This window comes from Chenopodium album, chromosome 27 (assembly GCF_948465745.1).
Source record: "Chenopodium album chromosome 27, dcCheAlbu1.1, whole genome shotgun sequence".
Lineage (NCBI taxonomy): Eukaryota > Viridiplantae > Streptophyta > Magnoliopsida > Caryophyllales > Amaranthaceae > Chenopodium > Chenopodium album.
The window spans coordinates 20,833,801-20,845,003 of NC_137860.1; the positions used below are offsets into that span (position 1 = coordinate 20,833,801).

The window sequence follows — 11,203 nt, forward strand, 5'->3', positions numbered from 1 at the left end:
AGCTCGTGTTGGGCTTCCTCGTCGTCATTTGAGGCTCGGAAAATATCAACACACCTACAAAACAAGTCAAACCATACAGAAAGCGAGAAATGCGTAAAAAGGATAACAAAGACATTAAAATCACGCAATCCTCTAAACTAACACGTAAATGTGCAAAACACGCATTATTTCAGAAAAATCCAACTACAAAGGCTAAAAACAAGCATAAAGTAAAAAGGCTAAAAATGGCACTCATCAGGTTCCAAAAGGTCTTGGGAACAATGGTCATCATCTGCCCTTGTGACTCACTAAAAAACAAAAAAAAAAAAAAAAAAAAAAAAAAAAAAAAAAAAAAACTAAAATAAAAAGGGTAGTAAAATAAATAAAGTAATGTCTTTGGGTACTTGTAAAGTTGTAATTACTTTAAACTCTGTATTTAAATCAATAAAAGAAAATTACCTCCTAAAAAAATGGGTTTTGTTAAGGCAATTATTAGTGTTTCAAAAAAATAAAATACATTTTAGTGTCTTGATTTTTAAGATGCAAACTATAGACACCAAAAAAGTGTTTCCCTAACTAGCACCTGATGAAAAATTATCATAGAATGTTGTAGACATTTTTGGAGCCAGCTTACCTTATCACGCGTGAATGTGCTTGGTAATGCAAATTGATGAAATTTTCATCGTAGATTACCCTCTTAGTTACTTATCATCTTTTCTTGACTAAACTAACCATAGTACAAAAACATAAGATTAGAGTTCGTCTCTTGAGAATTCTTTTCGATCATGTGCATCATGCTTCATATTAGTGTACTTACATGCTTTATTTGATTACCATAGGTTTTGCATGTTTCTATGATCTTATGTAGACATCTTTTGGGGTCCTAACCTAATAAAATAGTGCAAAAATAACAAGCTAAGAAACCACTTCTTCAACCAAATAAAATTTGTGCTCCTATGTACTTTGGTAGGCAAGAAAAGGTGAGCCGTAAGCCATTTAAGAGTTAAAACCCTACGAGACTAATAAATGAAACCAACTTGAATACTGATTAGGCGCATATTTTTAGGTGCACACTCATGCACCTAGAAATAGGTATAACAATAGTACAATATGAACATTAGTTTTTCAGAAAGTGAACATAGGTACAAAAAATATAAACATCAACTTTTAAGTGAATATAGGCATTAAAATGTGTGATTTTCGATTTCTTATGTGGTGACTTTGTGATTAACTTCGATTGACTAGGTTATACTAGCTTCGTTAACATTTAGTTGCAAATTTGGGTACTATTTGAGAGACATAAAATATTCCAAAGTTGCAACTAAATGTTAACGGAGGTAGTATATGATTTTCTTAATTCTAACGAATTGAATTTTATCTGATTTTCTGCATTTTTTTTATCAATGAACATAATCATGCAAAATATGAACATATGCATAGGTTCCCTTAAATGTGAACATTAGCTTTTTCAGAAAGTGAGCATAGGCATAAAAAAATATAAACTTATGCATTTCAAAAAGTAAACATAACATTTCAAAATATGAACGTAAGCATTGGTTTTTTTAAAGTGAATATAAGCATTCAAAAGGTGAACATATACGTAAAAAAAAAATAAATAAATAAATAAATATGAACATAAACATTTAAGAAAGACAACATATACATAAACAGATTTAATTAATATTTCATGAAAAACACTACATATTTACATTATGAATATTTGAAATTATATATGAACATATAAAATCTTATTATGAATGTAATGCATTTAATTATGAACATAAAAATTTAAAGAAATAAAAAATAATATGATTATGAAACATATGCGTTATAAGTATTAAATGTTCATTTTTTTACGTGTTCATTTTTTATTATTAAATGTTCATTTTTTTCATGTTCATACTTTTTTTTTACTAAATGTTCATATTTGTTTACTAAATGTTCATTTGTAGAGCGTAGTGTTATTTTTTTTTTTTTTATTTATTTTTATTTTTATTTTTTTTCCCCTATCTAAGGTGCACAAGCCCCTTAGACTAATTGCTGATTAGGCCCTAAAAATGTTTTTGAACATGCTTTATACGAATGTTGTTTTTCAATGTTTATGAGTTTAAGTGTTTGACTCTAAAAAGAAAATGGAGCTAGCGTATAGAGGGATGGAGGTAGTAGACCTTGCAATCCTGACCCAAATCTGATGACCCAACCTGAATGACCCGTCCTATGACCCAAAATTGACTCAAAAACATTGACCCGAAATTGACCCGATCTGACCCATATCATGACCCTAAAATGAAGTTTACCCGATTTGGACCCGACACTTGAACTGACTTGACCCGAAGTTGACCTGAACAGACCCCGGACCCGAAATTGGCCTAAATAGACCCAATACCTGAAATATCCCGAACTAAAATTACTTTAAAATTGAACTAAAAATGTCTTAGCTTGTGCCAAAAATAACTCAAATTGTTCATTTTCAACCATAGCTAAGCTCATAAACTGTATTCATATACTTTTTTATAACAATAACAAAATATATACTCCGTATAAAATTATTGATTTGAGCTTGATCCACAAATGAATCAACTCGAACATGACCCGACCAAATTTTGGCCTAACTCGAGTATGACCTGAACATACTTGACACGAAATTGACCAGACCCAAACATACCCGACCCGAAATTGACCTAACCCGAACCCGACCTTATACTTGACCCGAGTCATACCCGAAACCCGAATCGACCCGACCTAGACCTGTCCCAAATGTTAGCTGAGCCGAAAGTGACCTGATCCGAATGTGACCCGACCCGAATGACCCATTTGCCAGGTCTAGGAGGTAGTAACCAATTATAGGATATTCTTATATGTGTAGCAATTTTTTTAACAATGACTGAATTTAAGACAAACAATATGTTTCCATTCAAATAACTATTAGATTTTTGAACTATATGAAGCCTATAGCTTGTAACCAAATAAACTTCGTAGAGTTGGTGAGGAACTCATTTTGTGACTTTGAGGTCACGAGTTTGAGCCTCACCAACTACAATTTGTTTGGGAGTAGGTAATTCCCTTACCTCCTCCCTCTACTCTCAAGTGTTGATCTGCGAAATTGGACTAACTTAACTTGTGCGAGGTGCTAGTTCAGTAAGGTCCTTTATCTCACCCTTTAAGTTGTAAGAGGTGCTAGTTCAATAAGGTCCTTTATCTCACCCTTTCAAAAAGAAATAAAAAAAACATAAGCCCATAGCTTGTATTATAAGTTAGTCCATTAATCCCCAATTTCAAAGTAAGCCTTAAAACTACACAAAGAACTTAGATTGTTAGAAGTCCATCTCACCAAGTCATCATTCAAAGGTCAACGGTCAATTCTTTTTATAGATCAAATTTTCAAAGATTACAAACTTTAGTCACCTTTTCCCTTCACATTCTGAGAAAACAAAGCTCATACATTAGTTGAATTGCATATAAATTTGCATAGTTCCAAGTTTCTCCAACATTTCTTCACTCAAATCTCTCCCCACCATCTCCCGTTTTCCGATTCGAGCCATGAATTTGGCCGGAGACCAACACGACACAACCAAAAGAATCACCTATGACCTTAACAGCAAGATCATGATAACAGCTATACTATCCCTCTGCTTTGTTTTCCTCCTAGTCACACTTCTTCACATTTACGCTAGATATGTCCTACGCCACCCACGTCGTAACCCAACCTTAACCTTCATCCACCATGACCTGGTGCAGCTCAGTGATTCCACAACAGCAAAGTCCGGTCTTGATCCAAGAGCCATCAGTCTGCTACCATCAACTCTGTTCAAGCAGATGGAAAAAGACGACCAACACATTGAATGCTCTGTGTGTTTGAGCATATTGGAGGAGGATCAGCAAGTTAGGCGTCTACCCAACTGCAATCATGTATTCCATATGTCGTGCATCGATCAATGGCTAGGCGGCCAAGCAACATGCCCGATTTGTCGGTCTGAGGTGTCTCCTCAGTTAACCCCGCTAGACCGAGAATCACCCATTGCCATTGCCCTGACCGAGGTAGTGGTTGTTACATCAGAAGCTCTTGAACACAATACTCAAGATGTAATAAACTCGGATAATAGTAATAATAATAGTAATCCTAGCAAGAGTATTAATGGTGGAAGCGGATCATCATCGTCAAGCTTTCGAATGAGCTCTTTTAGGAAGATCATTGGCAGGGAAAGATCATTATCTTCAAGCAGAATGCAAGTTTGTGAAGAAATTGATCCACATAATCAAGTTCAGCATTGATCTCTGACATTTTGCAGAAATTCTATTTTTTTTAATTATACTGTATAGGCATACATTATTAGTATTAGTATTAGTATTATTTAAAATTTTGTACGAGATTCAACTCCAAAAAAAAAAAAAAAATAGTCATTACAAATATACAATCAATTGGACAAATGAGAACATGAAAAGAGTTTTTAGTTTTACAATATAGTTGTTTAATTAAGTATAAACAAAAGCATACATTTCCAATTTTGTCTTGACCACAACAACATAAGTAGAATTTTATACTCTTATTTGGTGAACTAATTTAATCAAGAGTGTATGTTTTCTAGGAGTTAGTATAAATTCCGTTAATTAATTATAAAATATCTTCACCTCAACAATCCTATTGACTTAATCTCCCCCCTTTTTTTTTCTTTATTTATTTTTTATTTATTTACTTTTTTCTGGAGCAATAAAGAATCAGCTGCTAATTGTTTTTTTATGCAGCTGTCCAAGGTGACCAAATATAATTGGCATTTTGTCAATAACGTAAAACAGCTGATATCTTCTTTCACACTTAAAAAGTTAGAATGTCTTTTAATCAGCCAATTATGTCAACTGTTTGTTGATTATATTACAATAGTTTGCTTGCTTTAGTTTGTAACACTAAGAGAGCTCTTGCCACAAGCCCACAAGCCCACAAGTATCAGTTTATATAAATTAGTAGTCTTTTGGGTTGCGTCGTTGCGTGACGCTTGAAAGTTGAAAGAAAACGTATTTAGCTCGAACTATGTTACTCGAACTCTTGAATTCTCCTCAAGTACTTGTGTTAAATCTTAGACACTAATTGGCACCTTCATTCTGGATCAATAGCATGAAATGACAAAATATCCATTTATGACACTTTTGTACATTACTCAAGTTTGAACAAAGGTAGATCTTGATCAAAACTGAGAAAATATCAGAAAGTATATTTTGTAATTTGGGCCAAGTAGAAATCAATAAATCAAGATTGAGTTTGGAAAATAAATAGTAATGAAGATTCAATAGTTTTGGCCCAGATAACTCTTAAATAAACTTTGTAGTATGAGTTGTGGAGAATTTAAACTGTTATCAGTTTGCCACTCGACCTCTTTAACTGGGACAGACTCGCCTTTGTTAACAATATACTTCGTGCATCATAAGAAAAATAAACGACCACTTTCGATTTGGTTATCAAACTTGAACCATAGCTATCATGAACAAATATGCAAGAAACATATAATCATTTAAACCCCAATCGAAGGACAGAAACTGTACATGCGCAGCAACTATGCCTGTAACTATGGAAGTGGGAATCTGGGGATCACAATAGTGGAATTGAATCATAGCTAATCATAAGCGAAAAACACACAAAGCACCATTGTTTTGAATCTAATAGAAGGGCAGAGAATAAGAGATACTGTACACAGCACAACAACAAAAATATATTAATTGGTTTAACAAACCAGATAAGTTCCAACAAAATATATCAATTGTTCATGAAGGATACAAGAATCAAAGCCAGGAACAAAATTTTTCCAGGAATGATATTAGCGAGATCTAAGCCTAGATCTAATTCACTGACATGCTTCACTCAATGCATCCAAATCCCACCAATTCTCATCTGTTATAGAGAGAATATAAAGATTGCGAGAAGCAGATTAAGGAGGGCTAATGTCCTAACCTCTGTTGCAGCAAACTGAGAGCTCCCATTCAAGTCTTCACTACCTGGGATAATTCCTGCAGTTGAAGGGGTGGTAGAATTTGCCGAAGTGAAAATACTGCAGCAATAGTGAAGATTATAATTAGAAACCAAATGATCATGTAACAGTGCTTCAGAAAATAAACACGGCAGCATCTGAATTTTTTGCACAAGTCATAAACATTACTCCATACTCATTATGACATTCTAAGAAGATAATATCAGGTGGCATTGAACCTATAAAGTAAAATAATATGAAGTAATTACTAACAAATCTTATTTGCTAAATAAGTACTTTCATCCTTCAGAAATAACAATCACATGACTACTTTAGGATGTCGAGAAAAAAAATTCTCCGTACTGGTGATTGCATTAAAGGATGAAAACACAAAAACCAATTTGCATGTAATCCATAAAGCTAAATTTTAATAACTAAATAAAAACCAATTATGTTAATTAAGTACTCCCACCTTCAGACTTCAGTGAACCAAAAAAAATGCATATATACACAATATTAGGATGTCTAGTCCTAAAAACGGTAATGATATCAAACCTATTGATTTTATTGGCTTGTATAATCATACCACATCCATATGAGGTTTGGGTAATGTGACAACTGATTAATTCAAATACTACCTCCGTTAGCTTCTAGTTGCAACTTTGGAATGTTTTATATCTCACAAATAATACCCCAAAGTTGCAACTAAAAGTTAATGGAGATAGTACATGTTTGAGAATTAGAGAATTTTGAGAAATAAGAAAAATCATGAATTCACAGGCAACTAAGAAAATATCTGTCGCAGAGGCTGAAGGGCTCCTCCTCAGGTTCTATTAATAGTCTCTTAAACTGGCGGTCTACTAGCTAATGTAAAAAACATTTGCCATCATAACAGTCAGTTCAGTGATACGATGATCACTTATCCTTTACTAAATACTCAGTAGAAGCCTTACAATAATATACTTCTAAATACTAAAGGTAGATGAGCCTTCATCTTACTTGGTTGCTCTACAGAATCATTCACATTCCATATTCAGAGGAACAGTTGATGTAACTTCAGAACATGCACGGATGCACCCCTGGTGGACTTGTAATCCATGAAACCATATAGCACCTCAGCATAAATAATTCTCAACGGATAAAAATTCACACTCCTAGCATTTCTCTTTAAGCAAAAATAAAAATAAAAATAAAAAATTCATATAATTATTTTAAAATAAATCAACATATTAAAGCCATATGCCACACCAGAGTACCATTGATAGGAAGAAAACTGCCATCACGTCAAAACTACGACTTGTCACAGTTGGGATGACAAGGAAATCGAGGAACAACTAAAAACTTCACTTATTACCACAAGCATTTCTCCTTCCATTATGAAAATAAACTTCATTTAAATGTCACCAACTTCAATATATGCAAATTAATGCTGGTTTTCGCGGTTAACATATTTCTCATTCCTGGCTTGATGACAAACAAGCCTTACTTTATCAGAATAAGCTCTTAATCCAAGTGGGAAAACCATGAGTCCAAAGATGTTCTAGAATAGCCTCTACCAGATGAGGAACTATTCTACATGTCATTAAGTTAATCACCCCACTTCAGAATTTACAACATAAACTATGTTCTAACGCCTCATGTCTCATCCCTTCTCATCCCCTAATATACGACTCTCCCTCGCCTTTCTATTCAATCCTCCCATCAATATACATTGTAAGAAGCCACACAAAGGGATTACAACACTTCAAGCATCTTTACCAGTAGCATCAATTGGTCTCCTTCTTACATGACTAAACCATCTTAAGCAATTCTCTCTAATCTTGTACTCAGTCAATGTAACCCCTATTCTCTTCTAAAAACAAAGCCCTAGTCCCTAAATGATTTGGGCTCTCCTTCTCATCCCCTAATATACGACTCTCCCTCACCTTTCTATTCAATCCTCCCATCCATATACATTGTAAGAAGCCACACAAAGGGATTACAACACTTCAAGCATCTTTACCAGAAGCATCACTTGGTCTCCTTCTTACATGACTAAACCATCTTAAGCAATTCTCTCTAATCTTGTACTCAGTCAATGTAACCCCTATTCTCTTATAAAAATAAAGCCCTAGTCCCTAAATGATTTGGGCTCTTTTAACATGAATCGTCATAAGGAACCGGATATAAAGAAAGGAACATAACAAGAAAATAAGTTGAAAGAGTTATAATTAGGTGAAAAAAAGAGGGAGTTTTAAAAGGGAGCCAAAAATAAAATTCAAGAAAGTTTTAAAGGAGTGGTAGAAACGTTGGAATAAAAACATAAAGGTTTGAGAAAATTTTAGCAAAGGAAATCAATACAATTCATAAAACACAAATGGAGTAAAATAATAATAGTAAATACTAAGATAAATTTAAAAAAGTATAGCCACTAATTTTGTCACTGGTCATAAGATTTTTGAGTCTATTTATCATTAATTGCAACCCTTAAGATCGGGTTGATATATCCACTCACAGGGTAAAAACTATCATCGCATCAAAACTAAGCACTATGTAGATTTCCCTCCAGGGAGAGTGTAAGGATATCAAAGGAAAAGTGTCAACTTTACTGATTATTCATAATGGAAAGATGTATCATGTATCATGCACTTCCACTTTGAGACAAAAACACATTAGTATCAATGCAATATATACTGCACAGCATCTGTCCATGTGTAAAGATGAAAAACTATTCATCTTGGTAAGCTAAATTTTTTGAAAGCAAGAGAAGATTGAGCTCCTCCAAAAGGACACTACTTCTTTTACCACATCTAAATAAGCTACAAGTTGATCCATTACAATTTGTTCCGGAGAAACAAATATAAAGTAAAATGTATCTATCATTATCCATCCATCCATCCCTCCCATTCTCATCGAATCATCATACCCGACCACATTGTAAGTGATTGCAAACTAACAAAATCGACCAACTCATAAAAAATCTACAGACTTAAGAGCTAGCTAAAAGTGAATTTCAGATGCAAACTAACAAATACGCAAAATCAACCAAGTCATTAAAAATCTACAGACTTAAGAGCTAGCTAAAAGTCGCTGTTCAGACAAAAAAAAAAAAAAAAAAAAAAAAAAAAAAAAAAAAAAAAATGAAAATCTATGGTAAAGTTAAGAGTATGAAGTACAGACATTCTAGCAATAACAAGACTACTCTATCTCTCTCCCAAAGCTAAGGATTGGAATTCAGAATACTAGTTTCATGGATGAAACTATTTCAACATTAGAATTAGAGCTAGTACAAGCTGAACAACATAACATTTTCCCTTATAATGTTCATCAAAAAATAAAACAATTTCCCTTATAATGGTACGAATAAAAATTGGTAATACCCTTTAAAGTTTTATTTCTAATATTAAGCAATAAATATTAACTAATGCCCTATAATTATCCAAATCAAAAGGGCATATTTAAATTGAGTACCAATTGACAAGAAACAAATAACAATTCTTAATAATACTTCAAAACCCAATAAAATTAGACAATTTTAACAACTTATAAACATTATTAATTACCTTGAAGCATACTTGCACTTTCCATGACCTGCAAATTCCCAAAAAAAAAAAAAAAAATTAACAATTCACAAAATTAGAATGTAGCATTAAAATTTAAGAAAAATAAGAAAAAGAAGAAAAAGAAATTACTTGGATCAAGAGCAGTAAGAGCAGCAGTATTGCTAAAGTTGCAAGTCTCTTCAGTCATACCATGCTTAAGACAATAATCATTGAAAGCATAAGAAGCCATATCAATAAGATCATTTGGATCATAACATGGCCCACCATTTTGGATTGGGCCACAGCTAGCACCACCTGGCCCACAAGCCCAATCCAAGGCCTGCTGAAGTGCGGAATCCTCGGCGTTGTTCTTTGCTACACACCATAGCTGCTGCTGCTGTATTACTGCCTTTTCTTCTAATTGGGCCTTAATGGTTACTGCTAGGAGTAGAGAGAGTAAGAGAGAGAAACTTATGAAAATGTTCGCCATTTTTGTTTATTAGAGTTTGAATTCAGGTTTCTGGTTTATTTTTGAGGAGTGAGCAGTAGAAAAAGTGACCGTTGAAGTGATGTAGTTTCGGACAGACAAAAGACATTTGATTTCTGAAAATTGTTTTATGGACGGCTGGTGGTTTTTATTTGAAGGGGGTTTCCTAGCTCCTAGCACTGTATTCTGAGAGTGGCCGTGGGCTGTGTGGTTAACAGCCTGGATAAATTATTACACTATCTTCATTTTGTATTAAGACAAACTTTTAATAAAACCGGGTTTTCACTAATTTACTGAAAATCACAACAAGGAAGTGCAAATTGGGTTGCCCAATTTGGGCTCACACATGTAAAAGAAAAAAGAACAAAAAAAAACTTTCTTATTTTCTCTTTCCTCTTCATTTTGCTTCTCTTTCTCTGATCTTTTTCTCTCTCCTCTACTTCTCTTCTTCTCTTGATTTTGGCGATTTGCAGAAATTCTTTGTTGCTACTTCAATTTCTCTCTCTCCGATCTTTAATTTCTTCACTTTGAAGTTGATTGTTGCTAATATCAGGTTTGTTTACTCAATTTTATTTCATTTTATATAGTTGTAAGTGTTTCGATTTTTAGGTTTTCGTTGTTTTGGATTTTTTGTAGTTTTTGCAATGGTGAAAAAGAAGAGTTTGGTTTCTGGTGATGATAATGTTGCTCTAGGTTAGTGTTTGTTCTCCTTTTCGCAATTTTTTTTTGTTCAGTTTGTGCTATGTTTGTTTGATTGTGCGTTTTAATCACTTGCTTTTGCTTAGATTAGGTTTATTTTGAGAATCGCCTGCTACGTGTTTGTAAAAATGTCCAAATGAAAAACTGCATGTTCATAGTAGTACAATTGAAAGTATTTTGTGTATGAATTTTAGGTTTTTTGCTACTATGTTCGTTTATGGTTTGATATACATGCTGCATTTGATTTTAGTGTGGCAAACATGGTGGATATACATGCTGCATTTGATTTGGTACAATACTACCATGTTTATCATTTTCCCATGTTCTTTTCTGTGTTGTTTTGTTGTGATGCTGTTAAGCTGCTAATTGCAAATCTGTGTGTGTGTGTGTGTGTGTGCCTATCTTCCTATGTGTCCAATTCTTTTTTACCTTTTCTACGGCTTGGTTTATGAAGAACATGGGTTACCTTTATCATCTCAGGGTGATGACATTAAGTTATTCAAGAAAAACTTTGTTATTAGGTGTTGTGATGTTTTATTTATACATCAATCATCTTGCTG

General features: G+C 33.5%; 2 protein-coding genes across 2 annotated transcripts; one reads left to right on the top strand and one right to left on the bottom strand.

The window, feature by feature from the left end:
• Positions 1 to 3,393: 3,393 nt before the first annotated feature.
• On the top strand, positions 3,394 to 4,407 carry LOC145621602 (E3 ubiquitin-protein ligase ATL41-like). Its single transcript, XM_081676330.1, has one exon. The coding sequence runs from the start codon at positions 3,520 to 3,522 to the stop codon at positions 4,249 to 4,251; it is 732 nt and encodes a 243-aa protein (XP_081532456.1). The 5' UTR covers positions 3,394 to 3,519; the 3' UTR covers positions 4,252 to 4,407.
• A 1,252-nt stretch (positions 4,408 to 5,659) lies between these two features.
• Positions 5,660 to 10,145, bottom strand: LOC145621323 (PLASMODESMATA CALLOSE-BINDING PROTEIN 5-like). The gene is made up of 3 exons (XM_081676064.1): positions 9,608 to 10,145; positions 9,479 to 9,506; positions 5,660 to 6,017 (listed from the first exon to the last, which is right to left on the bottom strand). Exons 1-3 carry the CDS (start codon positions 9,945 to 9,947, stop codon positions 5,864 to 5,866), a joined length of 522 nt encoding a protein of 173 aa, XP_081532190.1. The 5' UTR covers positions 9,948 to 10,145; the 3' UTR covers positions 5,660 to 5,863.
• Positions 10,146 to 11,203: the final 1,058 nt, after the last annotated feature.